The sequence below is a fragment of the Hylobates moloch genome, unplaced genomic scaffold (genome assembly GCF_009828535.3).
Source record: "Hylobates moloch isolate HMO894 unplaced genomic scaffold, HMol_V3 SCAFFOLD_2, whole genome shotgun sequence".
Taxonomy (NCBI): Eukaryota; Metazoa; Chordata; class Mammalia; order Primates; family Hylobatidae; genus Hylobates; species Hylobates moloch.
This window is the reverse complement of record NW_026652277.1, coordinates 90,049,917-90,067,002: the sequence shown is the minus strand read 5'-3', so window position 1 is coordinate 90,067,002 and position 17,086 is coordinate 90,049,917. Positions and strand designations below refer to the sequence as shown.

The window sequence follows — 17,086 nt, the reverse complement described above, 5'->3', positions numbered from 1 at the left end:
TGCCCAAGGTCATATATAGAGCTGGGATTTGGACTCTGAGCCTACGCTCTTGACATCCATACCTAGGAGGAAACAAAGAGATGTGAGACACGTTTGATGTTAATAGTAAAGTAAATTTGATTGTCTGAAATACTCCAAAAGCTAACCAAAAGTTACAGTCTCAGTTTTATGTTTCCTTATTAGCGGACCTCTAGCACAAACTCTCTGTGGCTGAGTTTTTCCTCTCTGCACAATTTGTATGATATATCCTGTCCATCAAATTCATGAGGATTAGAAGGGCTCACACAAACTGATTAAAAATGAGGATTCACTATAATCTAAGAAAAATATAGTTCAATGCTTTCCAACTCCTAATTTTTTTAGTTTTTGTTGTTTTATAACAAATGGATTAAATGAAAAGTAGAGGCAAGCTATTAATTGATTGCTAATTTCTCCACAGAAGAATTAGAAAACTCAGTAAAGACACCATTGTAAGGTGAGCTTTTCTTCCAGGTTCCCTTATTGTGTAGAGACCTTTTTATTCTATTTTTTTTTTTTTTTTTTTTTTTTGAGACAGAGTCTCGCTCTGTCGCCCAGGCTGGAGTGCAGTGGCGCGATCTCGGCTCACTGCAAGCTCCGCCTCCTGGGTTCACGCCATTCTCCTGCCTCAGCCTCTCCGAGTAGCTGGGACTACAGGCGCCCGCCACCACGCCCGGCTAATTTTTTGTATTTTTTAGTAGAGTCGGGGTTTCACCGTGGTCTCGATTTCCTGACCTTGTGATCCACCCACCTCGGCCTACCAAAGTGCTGGGATTACAAGCGTGAGCCACTGCGCCCGGCCTAGAGACCTTTTTATTCTAAACTAATTCTATGTAATGACAGTAATAGCAACTAAATCTGTTTAAATGTTTTATGCATGTTTCATTTAATTCTCACAAGAACTCTAGGAGCAGGTGTACTATTATTATTTCCATTTTATAGATGAGGAAATTGAGGTACAGAGAGGTTAAATAATTTACCCATGGTGGTCTGGCTCCACCGTCCACCTTGTTCCTCAGAACACTATGGGATAATTCTGATTTGCAGTGTTCTCGGGTTTTTAGAAGCAATGGGATGTGATGGAAAGGACCAGGAATCGGGACAGGATGCTTGAGTATCACCACCGTGTAAGAAGTCTCACTGGAGGTTTTGATAAAATAGTAAGGGAGGAACATGGGGTCCTGTAGAGAAGGAGGCACCAAAGGTTAGAATATGGGGTGTCAGATTAGACTGAAGTAAGCTGTAAGGTGTTGGGTTTAAGTAGATGAGCTGGAGTCAGTGTCTGAAGAGCTCCCTGGGATAGGATGGCATAGACAAAGGCTGAATGGGAGTCAACGGGTTGCGGGTCAGGAACAATGCAGTGTATGAGACCACAAACCAACAGAGACCAGCGTTTAGAATCAGGGCTGAGTGTGGCCTGAGTTCTGATGTGGGGAAGGACATAGTGGTATATTTTCCCTTAGATTAGGGCCAGACCATGCAGACACTATGACCGGCCCTGAAATGCGGCAGGTGGTTAGGTTCTCTGGGAAATTTGTAGAGATCCAGCAGTTGGAATTTCCTGTATAGAGTTGCCCATGTAAAATTATCCTTGTTTATACACATTTGTGGATTGGTCATGTTTTAAATATATATATACAAGAATAACCTTTTTCAAATTTTATTATAATTAAATTTACGTGGTACCAAGTGGTCTCTGTGGTATATTATGTGCCATGCTAAAAACAAATGAGATCTTTACACATTGGCATAATGGCTGTAATTAAGGAGATAAGTAAAAATTATTTGGGATTGCATTGACTGAACTTTGTACCTTTTGAAAACAAGATTCCAATTTGTATTCAAGATTTAGTTTGTCTGGTTTGAAGTAGAAACTACATAGGAATTAGACTGGCGCTTTATAATTTGGCATACATTCTTTGGGATATTTTAATACAATAAGGTAAAATATTTTAGAAAATGCCACATAACTCCATATTTATATATGCTTTATGAACTGTAACTCTGGCTTATCAAGTATTAATGCTTTAAACAGATAGGATAAATTTTACATAGCTCGAAACATGTAAGCAGTGAAAACTCATTCCTTAAAAATAATTTCAGTCTGTGTCCTAGATACTTTTGCTGTGGATCAGCAGCCATCCTACAAAATGAATGGTCCAAATCCTCAGTATCTGTTGTTTTCCCAAAGCAGTGCTAGTCCTTCAGGTCAGTGCTGGCCAGGTAGGTGGCCAAACTGTAGTTTTTCAAAGTAACCCAGAGAGGGTCTCTACTGATTGCCTGAGATCCCTCCTCACATCTGTTGGTTGTTAGAAGGTGCAGTGGCCAGAGTGCAAAAAAAGCATCATTCTCTAAATGCCAAGCAGTCCTCTCAAGTGTTGAGAATGCTGAATGCTACAGCTGTAAAGTAGGCGAGTCTCCCCTTGGGAGGAAGTAGATCAGGGGCATAGCACTGGCTGTGGAGGCAGTCAGACCTGAGCTTGAGTCCTGGCTCCCACCTTGGACCAGGTCCTTAGTCTCTCCAAGGCTTGGTGTTTTTTTACCTGGAAGACAGGGATAATAAAAGAACCCACTTGGTAGGGTTGTTTTGAGGAGTCGGTGAGATATGTCAGCATTTTATTCAACACGTAGTAAGTGCACAACGAATATCAGCTATAGTAGCATTAGTTGCCTCTAACTAGGGAGTTAGGGGTTAATGTCGGCGAATAAATCCTGTCCATTCTCCCTCTAAAAACTGATATGAAATTCTTCTACTTCTCTCCATCCCACTGCTGATTGTTCCATTCAAGCATGATTGCTCACTGGACTACTCCAACGGCTTCCTGAGTAGCCTTTTTCTGTGTTCCCTCCCCTTCAGTACATTCTGCATATAATGTAAAAGGGATCTTTGAAGATGTCAAGATCCTGTCACTTGCTTGCTTATGATCCTGCAGTGGGCTCCCGGCTTCAGCCTACAGGGTCCTGGGTGACCTGGCTCGGCCTCCCTCCTTAGCCTCATCTGGAGCTGGCTGTGTCTGGAACACTATGAGCTCCATGCTGCTTCAGGGTCATGATGCTTTCCCCTCCTTTTCCTGGCGTGCTTTCCCCCTAGGTCTTTCCATGGCTGCTCCTTTTCATCATTCAGTTGATGTTTGCCTCAGAGTGGGCTTTCCTGACCACTTAGTAACTCTAATTTGTACTACTCCATTTTATTTCCTCACTTAACATTATTTAAAATTATCCTGTCCATCATCTGTCCCTGCATTTAGAGGGGGAGCTCTGTGACAGCGGGGACCATGTTTGACCTTCATTGTTTAGCTATGTGGGCATCTCAATAAATCCAGAATGGGAGAGTAACTTATTACCAATATGAATTTTTTTGGACTTTTGGTCCATCATCCTAATGTGGATATAGGGTCCGAAGATCTCGGAAGCGCCCGCACAGTGTAGTATGATGATCTCTGGGCACTAATGGGTCGACCTGGCCCTTGGCATTCTCTTAGCAGCTAAGAAATGTGACCAGTGATTTCCACGTGCTACTCTTTGAGCTGGTGAAGTGGCTGATGAAAGTCAGCACAGTGGAGCTCCCCAAAAATGCATCATCTCACACGCTGAATTAAATTATATTTCAAAGTAGTGGACAAAAGCTTCTTGGTATAATACTTTTCATTACGAAATCAGTGTCTCATTTCAGAGACTCTCTTTTTTCTTTTGCCATCACATTTGCCAAAGTCCTTTAAATATACCGCAGTTGTTTTTGTTTTTTAAGAAATTAAAGTGGCTTCGGCGTGAGTCATGATTATATTATTTAAATGTCATTTATGAACGGCGCATTGTTTTACTTAAATCATGCTTGGCCCAGGAGTTCTGTAACCTAACCCATTATTTTGTTGGTCGAAACAACAGCTACATCATTGAATGAAGTGTCTTTGCTGTCAAAAAGGAAAACGGAACCATAACATGAAAACTGTTTTTGATAAGGACTGGAAATCCTGAGCCTGCTAATTGAAGATTTAAACCATTTGTTTTCCTCAGATATTTGAATCACAGTGCCTGCAGTTCAGCTTTTTAAAGTGAGACTCAAACCAAGTCTAATTGAAAACATTATATTTCCTCCATTGAAATAAAAATAAGAGAAAGAAGGCTTCAGAATTCAGATGTTGCCATTGGTCACAAGTATGGCTAGTGGCTATAGCTTAAAAAATAGCTTAAAAAACCGTGATGTTCTCACTTTCCATTTCATGTCGTAGAAAGTAAGCAAGTTCATCATGATTTCTTTTAATACAGAGAATTTTTTTATCAGCTTATTACCAGAGAAAATTCTTGAAATAGTCACAAGTAGCCGACTTTACTTCCTTTATTTACATGTCATTTTGACTCTTGAGGTAAATCAAGTCAAACTATGTTTAGAATGTTACTTTTTCATTGTTTGTGAACAGTATTTTTATCTTTATTACGATAAATTTTGAAATTTTACATTCATGGTTATCCCAAAGAAAATTCATAACTCAGAACACGATGTCTTATCTGGCCCTTTGTGAAGGGCTCATGGGTTTTTATCTTAACAGCCTCTGGACTTCTTCTGCGTTTCAGTTTTCAGAAGTCTATGAAAGTTCTGAGCATATGATTACTTTTCAAACTCAAGAGCTGTTCCTAACATGATTAACTTAAAGGTGATACTCTTATTTCTTCATAAACTTTTGGAGAGAGCTATGTTTTTGCGTTTCTCGTCTATTGTGATGCACAGTCTCCAACTTAGATGACTGCACTGGAAGGCTGAGTTGTTGTATTAACAAACAAACATTATAGATGAGTCATCAGTGTCCTGTTTTTTTTTTTTCTTTTTTTTGAGATAGAGTCTTGCTCTGTCGTCCAGTCTGGAGTACAGTGGCACGATCTCGGCTCACTGCAACCTCTGCCTCCCAGGTTCAAGCGATTCTCCTGCTTCAGCCTCCCGAGTAGCTGGGACTACAGGTGTGTGCCACCACACCTGGCTAATTTTTGTATTTTTAGTAGAGACGGGACTTTGCCATATTAGCCAGGCTGGTTTTAAACTCCTGACCTCAGGTGATCCACCCGCTTTGGCCTCCCAAAGTGCTGGGATTATAGGCATGAGCCACTGTGCCTGGCCCTGTTTTGTTTATGGAATGGAAATTAGGCCTGATACAGTGGGACGATTTGGAGGACAAACAGTCGAGGGATCCACAATGATGCATGCTGGTTTAAGATGAGGAAGGAAACCTCACAGGAGACTCCCACAAGGAGACATACAAGTTCTCTCTAGGTTATGAATTTCTCCCTTACTTTTCCATGGGAGCAGAGCTGGTAGTTTGGATTCTTAGTGTTATCTAAGCTCAAGAAATTCATGCAAAACTGGTGATCGTCTGTGGCCTCTTCTCTGGGCTGGCTGCCTCTAGTGGAAGAATGGTGCTAGTTGTTGATATTAATGGGGAATGTTGGAGGTCAGCCACCTGAGGGGTAATTTCCATAAGCACTGATCTCATCTCCATGATCTCATCTCTGAACAGTTTCACAATATCTCATACTTGGAACTGCTGTTGTTGATGTGATCTGGGGGTGTGGAGGCACATGGTCCTCTCCTCGAGGTTGGTCCTTCTGTCACAAAAGTACCTCAAACTTTTGTGTAGGGATTGAGGGCCTCAAACCTATTTTCTTTTTTCTTCTTCCCTCTCCTCTCCTTCTCCTCTCTTCTTTCATTTTCCTCTTTTTTCTTAGGTTGAGTTCATAGTTAAACTCTGGCTACCTGGAGAATTTAATCCTTAATTGAAAATTGAGGGAGAATGTCCTGGACTCTCTTGCTGATTTCTTTTGTGAACACTAATTATTTTGCTTCTCTGTGATCCCTGGCTGCCTCTGAAAAATGAGATAATATACTGCATTTTTAAAGGTTATGTGAAAACTAAAACATGATAAAATGAACTAGAGTAGTGATAATGCCCATCATTTAATTTTTTCCACTTTTATTTATGTTTTGAACATGTAGAACATTAACATGCTTCCAAAAGACAAACTTATTTTGAGAAGTATATTCAAAAGAGTGTCTCTTCTTCCCCTTTTCTTTCTCCCTACCCCTCGTTGGTAACTGTATCAGGCGGTTCTTGCATTACTATAAAGAAATACCTGAGGCTGGGTAATTTATAAGAAAAGAGGTTTAATTGGCTCATGATTCTGCAGGCTGTGCAGGAAGCATAGCGCCGGCATTTCCTTCTAGCAAGGTCTCAGGAAGCTTACAATTGTGGCAGAAGGTGAACTGGGAGCAGGCACATCACATGGTGAAAACAAGGACGAGAGAGACAGTGTTGTGGGGAGGTGCCACACACTTTTAAATGACCAGATCTTGCAGTAACTCACTCACTATCTCAAGGACAGCACCAAGATCCAATCACCTCCCACTGGGCCTTACCTCCAACATTGAGGATTATAATTGAACATGAGATTTATATGGGGACAAATATACCAGTAACCTACTTCATTAGTTTCTAGATTATCTTTTCTCTCTCTCTCCTTTTGCGAAAATAAACATATACATATATGTTTTCTCATTTCCCCCCAATTTTTTTTTTTTTTTAAAGACAGGGCCTCTCCCTTTGCCCAGGCTGGAGTGCAGTGGCACAATCATGGTTCCCTGCAGCCTTGACTTACTGGGCTCAGGTGATTCTCCCACTTCAGCCTCCTGAACAGATGGGACTACAGGCATATGCCACCATGCTAATTTTTTTTTTTTTTTTGTATTTTTGTAGAGACAGGCTTTTGTCATATTGCCCAGGCTGGTCTGAAACTCCTAGGCTCAAGTGATCCACTCACCTTGGCCTCCCAAAGTGCTGGACCTTGGCAATAGGTGAACCTTGGCGCCTGACCTCATTTCCCCTTTTTATTACGCAGAAGATAGTATATCTGTATGTACTACTTTACACTTTGCCTTTTTCACTTAACAGTATATCCAGGAAATTACTCTGCATCAGTTGACTGAGATTCCTCATTCTTTTTTTCACAGCTGCATAGTACTCCATCGTGTGTGTACCATAGTTTATTCAATCAGTCTCCAGTTTTTGGGCACTAAGATTGTTTACATTATGTTACAATTACAAATGATGCTGTAATGGATAATCTTCTGCATATATATTTTTGTATTGTTGGAGGTGTGTCTTCAGGGTAGATTCTTAGAACTGGGATTACTGGGTCGGAGGGTAAAGACATTCCCCTACATGGTAGTTGTACCCTTCTGAATTCCCTCTAGCAGTGGATCAGTGCTGGTTTCCATACAGCTCACTCAATAGGAGTGGTCAGACTTTTGAATCTTAATGCTAATCTGATGGGAGAGAAATGGTATCTCAGTGTAGGTTTAATTTGATTTTCTCCTATTATGAAGTTGAACATGTTTTCTATATTAAAATTTGTTTTTATATTTTTGTCTTTTGTGATTTATCTGTTTTGTCTTTTATTCACTAATTTTTATAGGACTTTTTATCCTTTACCCTAATTTTTAAAAAGTTCTTTATATATGTATATACATGTATGTAATAACATATAAACATACATAAAAATTACATAATATTGATATTAGCTATTTATCCATCTTATATGTTGCAAATATGGTCTTAATTTATTTGTTAAGCCTTGCTTATAGTGTGTTTTGCCTTGGAATAGTTTAAAAACTTTAAAAAAAATAGTCAAATGCATCAATTTTTTTTATTTTATTGCATCTGGTGCTTAGAGAGCCTTCCTCTACACCTATATTAGAGAGTAATGCCTATTGTTTGTTGAGAGCTTTCCATGTAAAAGGTACCATACTGAGGTCTTTTCTTCTTTTATCATGTTTGATAATTGGAAGAGCTCTGTGATTTACTAGGAGACAGTGGCCTTGGAGCCAGTGAGACCTTGGCTAATGCCCAACTTCACTCCCTGTTAGCTGTGTGACCATGCACATGGTATCTGTATCCGCTGAGTTTCAATCTCATTATCTGTAAAAAAGGGAATAATAATAGCATCTATGTCAGAGGGTCCTTGTGAGAATTACCTGAGTTAATCCTGCCAAGGACTTTGAACAGTTCCTGACATCTAATGAGTGCTGAATGAAAGTTGGCTAATTACTATACTGTAATAGTTCAATTAGAAACATAAAGGGTATAATCTAATGTTCCCTTCTTCAAATTAAGCAAAGTTCTGTCATCACTTTAAATGTTTATCTTTTACCATGAGTCTTAAATATCACCATGAAACAGAGTATCTTGTTTTCTTTTTTTCCTTTATGCATTTTGTTTTATTGTAACTTAAATCCGATACTTAAATCTAGGGTTTCTTTCGGAAAGACTCAGGGAGAAGTTTGGGACTTGAAGGTGAGAGCACATTAACTGTAATTTCAAACCATTAATGCTTATGTTTAGTCAAATATGAATTTTACTTATAGTTCTGGATGCTTCTAAAATATGGTATTCATAAAGTCCAATTTGTTTATTACTGCAGTTTACTGGGGAGTGATTTCAACATTTCACAAATGAGTATGGTTGCTAAGCTTTGCCATGGCTGTGCTGCAAAGCTCAGGCTGTGTGCCCTTACCTGCTAATAGTGGAATCCTGTAATTTTTAGAAGGATTTTTGGCTATCAGAGAGTCATTGATAATGCCTTGAGCTGGAAATGTTCCTGCTAATGCTTGCTTTTTTAAGTGATAAGTTATTGCTATCTTAACTTTATTTTTAGCAAGTTAGTTTATTGTGGGTCGTTTGGTGAAGCCTTTAGAGTTTGGCCTATGTTTTCTCACACTGGACTTTGAGATCTGTATGCATTGCTTTGCAAATGTGAAACATCTGCTTTTTATTTGCAATCATTTATTTGTAACTATTTGCAAATATGACACATCTGCTTTTATTAATGCAGATACATGAGCCTTAACCCCCTACCCAATTTACTTCTGTAATGATACTTCATTGCCACCACTAAACATGTGTATATGTGTATATGTATATATATTTACATATATATTTATTTATTTATTTTAGTGGAAACATGGAATTGGTGGGTAGTCAGGCAAGTTGGTTTTTTGGTTTACCTCAGTTGGTCATGGCCCCAAAATTTAAGAGCCACCGTCTTAGATTATTTAGCATTTCCTCTTCTGTATTGCTGGTCTAAGAATAGGAAATACTTTTATTTTCTACTTTGGCCTTAAACTTAAATTAATGATACCCTACGTAGTATTTTTCTTCTGTAGCAAACAATTCTAGATGACTAAGTATTGAAACAATTTTGGTGAACACTAGAGAGTTAAATAAAAGTCTGCCTTTAATTTGCTTGCTTTTGAATGGCTAGAAGTATCATCTATGCCATAGTGATCTTTTAATTTACTTTAATTTGGGATATCACAGGTTTTTTTTTTTTTTTTTTTTGAGATGGAGTTTTGCTCTTGTTGCCTAGGCTGGAGTGCAATGACGCAAATCTCGGCTCACTGCAACCTCTGCTTCCTGGGTTCAAGCGATTCTTCTGCCTCAGCCTCCCGAGTAGCTGGGATTACAGGCATGTGCCACCACGCCTGGCTACTTTTTGTATTTTTAGTAGAGATGGGGTTTCACCATGTTGGTCAGGTTGGTCTCGAACTCCTGACTTCAGGTAATCCACCTGCTTCGGCCTCCCAAAGTGCTGGGATTATAGGCGTGAGCCACCGCACCGGGCCGGGATATCACAGTTTTTATTTTATGCATTCTGCTTGAAAAGTCCTGGCATTTTAAATTTCTAACAGCACTTAAAATAGAAAGTACTCAATATTAGTTCTTGGTTTGATTTGTTCTTTCCCCCTCTCTGCCCATATTTCCTCAATATGAAGTCATAATTACAAGCTTTCATCTATTACAAGTTAATGATTACTTTGAATATCTGTCCATTTTTGTGTCTAGGTTACCAGAGAGAACTTCTCTATCAGAGGGAAGATGGCTCTTTCAGTGCTTTTGGGAATTATGACCCTTCTGGGAGCACTTGGTAAGTGTTTTTGCCAGCTGAACAAATCCGTGTCATGGAATGGGCTTTCACTAGGTCACAATAGCCATGAAATTGACAGATATATCTCTATATATTATAGACTGGGAAGTTGCTTTTTCCTTAGTCTGGCTTTAAAAAGAGATTTTATTTTTAAAGTATTATTTTCAAACGTTAACAAATCAAATGCTTTTATTTAGAGAAGATAAGTTATAAATCCTCTTTTTTTTGTGTGTGTGTGTGTGGAAGAAACAGAAATAAAAATACTTTATGATGATGGTGCAGCTGATAAAATCAGTTAGAAATACCGGGTGATTGTGACACAGCTTTTTTCTTAATCTTCCATGACTAATACAAGTGTTGTGTTACTGTGGTCAATGTAGTTTCTTTAAGTTTGTGTGTGTGTGTGTGTGTGTGTGTGTGTGTGAAAAACAAACACCGATGGAATTAAGTATGAAGAGCCAGTTTCCTCCAGACTGGAATCTCTATGTGGCTGATTTTGGATAATTAATCTCTCTTCTTGTACTTGTCTTCAATTTCCTATTTTACTCAGAGAAAGATTGACTCACTGTATCAATCAGGATAGACTAGGAGTGCTGTGGTAACAACCAACCTACTCAATCTAAGCAATTAACAATGAAGGGATTTCTTGTTCATGCTGCCTTTCCATTGTGGTCAGCAGGGGGCTCTGCAGCTGCCAACGTGTCCACGTCTTGAAAAGGAGGCTCCAGGTTTGCCACAGCCTGGAAAGTGGAGGCTGGAGTGTATAGCACTGGCAATTAGAGACTTCATCCTGAGTGTATCATTTCTACTCATTTTATCCTTCTCAGAGCTGGTCACATGGCTATGCCTAACCTCACTGGGGCAGGAAAGTGAATTCCTCTGTGTAACCAAAGTAAAAGAGAACTGTGTATTATTGAACATTAGTAATGTTTACCACATGAAACTTTATATAACATGAAACAGATCTGCTTCAAATTTTCTCTTGGCCTGACTCAGCATATAGAACCATAAATAGAAAGCTTTCAGTGCTTTATTGCTTGATGTTCTTTTTACCTCAGTATACTGTTTTGTAGCAGGGACTGGCAAACTTTTCTGTAAAGGGTTAGATTGTAAGTATTTCAGGCATTTCGTGCTGCGTAGAGTCTCCGTTGCATGCTCTTCCCTCTTCCTCCCCCTCCTCCCTTTTTCTTTCCTGTCTTTGTTTTTTTCTTTTCCTTCTTCTTTTAAAATCTCCTCTTAGGTGGTGGTGTTGGCAGGTGGGGGCTGGGGTGGTGCACACATAAACAGGCCCTGGGCTGTATTTGGCTTGAGGGCCAGATTTGGGCTAGGCAGATTTGGCCCACAGGCTGCAGTTGGCTAACTCCCATTCTATAGGAGAGAAAAATATCATTTCCCCCACTTGAAGTACTACAGTTTGCTTGTGAATTATGTATACATTCTTCACCCACAGCTTTGGGGCTGACTGAAGTATGTTGGAGCTCTTCTTTGGTAAATATCTAGAATAGTCCAAAGATGAATAACCTTGGACAATTTATTTAACTCTCTTGGACTGTCAAATTCTCAGTCTACAAAATAATGGAGCTGGATTCAACAGACACATTAAAAAATGCTCATCATCACTGGCCATCAGAGAAATGTAAATCAAAACCACAATGAGATACCATCTCACACCAGTTAGAATGGCGATCATTAAAAATTCAGGAAACAACAGGTACTGGAGAGGATGTGGAGAAATAGGAACACTTTTACACTGTTGGTGGGACTGTAAACTAGTTCAACCACTGTGGAAGACAGTGTAGTGATTCCTCAAGGATCTAGAACTAGAAATACCATTTGACCCAGCCATCCCATTACTGGGTATATACCCAAAGGACTATAAATCATGCTGCTATAAAGACATGTGCACACATATGTTTATTGCAGCACTATTCACAATAGCAAAGACTTGGAACCAAACCAAATGTCCATCAATGATAGACTGGATTAAGAAAATGTGGCACATATACACCATGGAATACTATGCAGCCATAAAAAATGATGAGCTCATGTCCTTTGTAGGGACATGGGTGAAGCTGGAAACCATCATTCTCAGCAAACTATCACAAGGACAAAAAACCAAACACTGCATGTTCTCTCTCATAGGTGGGAATTGAACAATGAGAACACTTGGACACAGGAAGGGGAATATCACACACCGGGGCCTGTTGTGGGGTGGGGGTAGGGGGGAAGGATAGCATTAGGAGATATACCTAATGTAAATGATGAGTTAATGGGTGCAGCACACCAACATGGCACATGTATGCATATGTAACAAACCTGCACTTTGTGCACATGTACCCTAGAACTTAAAGTATAATAATAAAAAAAAATAAATAAAAAATAAAATAAAATAAAATAAAAAATGGAGCTGGATTAGATAACTTCTAAATTCCTTTTCAAATCTGAGATTTTTGAGTCAACATGGAATTTCTTGGCCAAGCCCAAGTGAAAACCAGGTCTGCCTGCTAGAGAGAGTTGCTTACCTTGTCCCTTTGCTCTTTCTTTTTTGCTTTTTTTCTTTCCTTTGTTCCGTCTTCAGTGATTCCCCCTTTGATGAATCTTCTGTTGGGGAAAAAGTGTTGTTGTTTTGCTTGCTTAGTGTTATTTGGTGGACCTTACAAAGTGTATTTTATGTAATTTTTTTCTCTTTTCATAAAGGTTGTCAGCTTTTGTTTTAAGATGTTTCCTTGAAGCCGATCCTTACATAGATATTGATCAGAATGTGTTACACAGAACATACGCTTGGCTTAAAGGACATCAGAAATCCAATGGTGAATTTTGGGAGCCAGGAAGAGTGATTCATAGTGAGCTTCAAGGTGGCAATAAAAGTCCAGTAACACTTACAGCCTATATTGTAACTTCTCTCCTGGGATATAGAAAGTATCAGGTATTTCATCTTTGATTTAATAAATGATAGATGGGAAATTCAAGGAAGGTAGGTCTTAATGGGTCAAATATGTGTGTGGAAACTTAACAAGTTGCGGTTTTACAACACATGTGAAATCTGAATTTGAGTACTCTTTTGCTTTGCATTTGTGGCCATGTTCCAAAATCTGAGAATAAAAACATTAACCCACTCTTTCAGAATAACTAAGATAATTCTAAAAGTGCTTTTTAATGTATGTATTGTACTTGCTATTGGTAAGATAAGTCAATCCATGTTTTATCATTGAAAAAGTTAATGTCTGAGGGGAAAGAAAATTATTTAAAATTTGACAGTGTGTTCTAGCAAGTTTAGATTGTGAAGGATTTTTTACTTCTAAAACATCATGGAACAGTTACAATATCTGTTAATTTAATGCTAAGAACATCTGTACCCTGAAAAGTGTGTTGAACGGGCATGGATGCCTGGATGAGAATGAGCATGCATGGAAAGGTATGCTGACGAGCTTAAGTTTGCTCCAGATCTGTCCTGGTGATTGATGCCTTTACTGCTTACTGCCTACTGCATTTTATGAGATCACCAAAGCCATTCTCTTTATTAGGGCCCCCACTATTTTCCTATTCTACTAGTAGGCATGTAGAAGCTAAACTTTTCCTGAACTTAGGGCCTCAATACCAGAGATCAAATATAAGAAATAGATTTCTCAAGCAGTTTGCTGTTCTTATCTGAGTTTATGATACTGAGTGGGAGAAACACTGGCAAAAGCTCTACTTTTTTCTTCTACGGAATGCTACCTGTTTACTTATAAAAACGGAAAAACAGTATTATTTTCAAAACGCAAGGCAAATCTTTAAATGTCAATGATCATGGTTGATTTTCATTGCCTAGGACAAGGTCAGGTACTTCACAGACACTGAACTTATTTTTTAAATGTATGCTTCAAAGTACTTTTTGTTTCAATATGTGGTAATGGGTTACTCTGAATAGTAAAAAACATACTTTTTTTCTTCCAAGCCTAACATTGATGTGCAAGAGTCTATCCGTTTTTTGGAGTCTGAATTTAGTAGAGGAATTTCAGACAATTATACTCTAGCCCTTATAACTTATGCATTGTCATCAGTGGGGAGTCCTAAAGCGAAGGAAGCTTTGAATATGCTGACTTGGAGAGCAGAACAAGAAGGTAATGTGCTGGGCCCACTTGAGGTTGTTATGCATTATGAAATATATAACTTACATGAGAAAATCTTTAGCCAGGTTTGAAATTGATTACATCTGCATCTTTTGGTGAAAAGTAAAACACATAATGAGATCAAGATGGGCCTGACATGGTCACAATACTTCTGGTCTCCCCAGGGTTTTTTTCTACAGAATTTCAGGGCTCAGATGTCTCTTTATTTTAGGTATGTCATGCCCTATGTCAGTTACCCTTTGAGTGTCTGATACCATTTCTGGTTTGGCAGCCTTGTAGTTTGCTAAGACCTTGGGTTCTGGAGAGACACGTTCAAATCTTGGTTCTGCAACTTACCTTTATGAGGTTCAGTTTTCCCAACTGTAAAGTGGAAATGACACCTATTTTAGAGTGGCTGTGAGGATTAAATGAGATAATGTGCACTGCTGCTGCATAGCAAATGCTCAAAAATAGGAACTAAAATGCTAATTAAAAGAAATGTGAATACCAAAAAATGCTGCTAGTAAGTGGATTATGTGTATTTTATATACAAAGTGGACAGGGATCCAGGGGTGTGTGTGTGTGTGTGTGTGTGTTTTTGTGTGTGTGTGTGTAAGAAAGAGAGAGAGAGAGATGGGAGTGGGTGGGCAGAAATAAGATAAGGTCCAGTGATTCAAATTTCTGTTAATTCAAGGAGGGATAATTGTAGAAAGTGTTTAGAGGCTTCTTCTGAGACTGTAAAAAATATTGTATTAACAGTAACTTAGATTGAATCCTTTTTACCTATTCCAAAGCTGGGGACTAGAAGATTATTGCATAGAGGCTGAAGCAGTCTTTGACATTTTTTCTTCTTGTCTGCTTGGCTAAGTGGTAGTTATTTAATATTCCACCTAAGTGTAGTCATCACCTAAATAGTAATATTTGACAGAGGGCACCAAGTAGGATGGTCCTCTGGGGACTAGAGCAGAATTATCTCTAGGAAGGTTGTTGAGTTAGCTGAGGATCCTAACTTTTTTTCTTGGGGGCTTGAACCTCAAACTGATAACACCGACCTCCAGATAATGAAAATGCGAGAGTCTTTCCAGAATATTAGAGCTAGTTAATGGCAGATTCCCAGAATAGGATTCTTTTCAATGTGTCTTAAAATATTCTGGGGAAGGCCTGGTCAGATAAGTAATGTACATTATCTTCTGGAGTATATTATTTTTTCCTTTTATTTATAGCTATTTAGTCTTGAGCCAAATATAGGGAATTTCTCTTAGGAAAACTATTCTCATCAAAACATCCTCAAATGTAGGCAATGGGAAAAGGATGAAAATTTATAAGTATATAGGTTGAGCATCCCTAATCCAAAAATCTGAAATCTAAAATGCCCCAATGAGCATTTCCTTTGAGTATCATGTCAGTGCTCAAAAAGTTTCAGATTTTTGAGCATTTCAGATTTTGGAATGTATGTATTCTGTAAATATTCCAAAAATTCAAACAAAACAGAAATTGGACACACTTCTGGCCCCAAGCTTTTTGGATAAGGTTTACTTAACTTGTAATAGTTTTAAAAAGCAACATATAGGCACATGTATACATATGTATGTGTGTGTGTGTTTGTGATAAATAAATACATGTTTGGCATAAATAAATACATGTATACAAATATATATTTTTATGCTAGTTAAGTACAACTTGGACCAGAGTAGGAATATTTAATGGTATAAAATGTAATTTTTCTGGATAACTGATCAGAATGTTATTACTTTTCTCTTGCAGGAGGCATGCAATTCTGGGTGTCATCAGAGTCCAAACTTTCCGACTCCTGGCAGCCACGCTCCCTGGATATTGAAGTTGCAGCCTATGCACTGCTCTCACACTTGTTACAATTTCAGACTTCTGAGGGAATCCCAATTATGAGGTGGCTAAGCAGGCAAAGAAGTAGCTTGGGTGGTTTTGCATCTACTCAGGTGAGAGATGATAGTTTTTTCCCTTCAAACTATAATATATAATATAGATTTATTTATTACATATATTCTATATATAATATATAGTATATATTTTATATATTATATAAATTATATATTATATATAAAAATATATATTTTAGAAAGTATGTGGCTGCATTTTTTCCTTGATTTCATAAAATTACTTGGCAGTCTCAAAGTTTAGTAACTTAAGCAAAAGGCTAAATTCACTAATTTTAATTTTTTTCTCCTCATTATTATGAACTTCATATCCGATATTTATTGGAATAAATCAGTTCCCCATCTGCCATTTTTCATCTGTGGTAACTGACATAAGAGTAGATGTTCAGCTCCATATAGCAAATATTTTCTATTTTCTTTTCGGAAAGGAAAAACTGAAGCTTTTAATTTACTGATAATATGATCATTTATGTGCAAAATTCAGTGGGATCTACAAAAATGCTACCAGGATTAACAAGGGAGTTTAGTAACATTGTGGTATAAAAAAATCATTGCACAGAAATCCATTGTATCTATATATGAGCAATGGAAACGCAAATCAAAATAGCATAAAATGTGAACTATTTAGGGATTAATCTGACAAAAATCAGTAAGATCTGTACACTAAAAACTATAAAATATTTCAGCAAACATTTTCTGAGCCTCTCCTGTACTCTAGGCCAAGGAGATTCAAATATGAGTCAGGGAGCATTCCACTCTGAAGGAAGGTGTATGAATGTCCAGCAACAAAATACTACTAAATTTACTCTTTGAAGACCTTGATATATACTTATATGTACAAATGTTTTTCTTCCCTCAACAGGATACCATTGTGGCTTTAAAGGCTCTGTCTGAATTTGCAGCCCTAATGAATACAGAAAGGACAAATATCCAAGTGACTGTGACGGGGCCTAGCTCACCAAGTCCTGTAAAGTTTCTGATTGACACACACAACCGCTTATTCCTTCAGACAGCAGAGGTGTGGCCAAGGGGCAGTTATTTAAAAATTGGTGTAGACAATTCTTTATGCTGGAATACTGCTTTATTTGTAATCTGTTG

General features: G+C 38.2%; 1 protein-coding gene across 1 annotated transcript in view; it reads left to right on the top strand.

Moving 5' to 3' along the window:
* CD109 (CD109 molecule) overlaps nucleotides 1-17,086 on the top strand; it is a 141,469-nt gene that overhangs the window by 106,520 nt on the left and 17,863 nt on the right. The window contains exons 24-28 of the mRNA XM_032153087.2: nucleotides 9,903-9,984; nucleotides 12,682-12,910; nucleotides 13,922-14,087; nucleotides 15,840-16,030; nucleotides 16,851-17,006. Of these exons, the coding sequence (XP_032008978.1) occupies nucleotides 9,903-9,984; nucleotides 12,682-12,910; nucleotides 13,922-14,087; nucleotides 15,840-16,030; nucleotides 16,851-17,006 (824 nt within the window). The remainder of the gene's footprint in view (nucleotides 1-9,902; nucleotides 9,985-12,681; nucleotides 12,911-13,921; nucleotides 14,088-15,839; nucleotides 16,031-16,850; nucleotides 17,007-17,086) is intronic.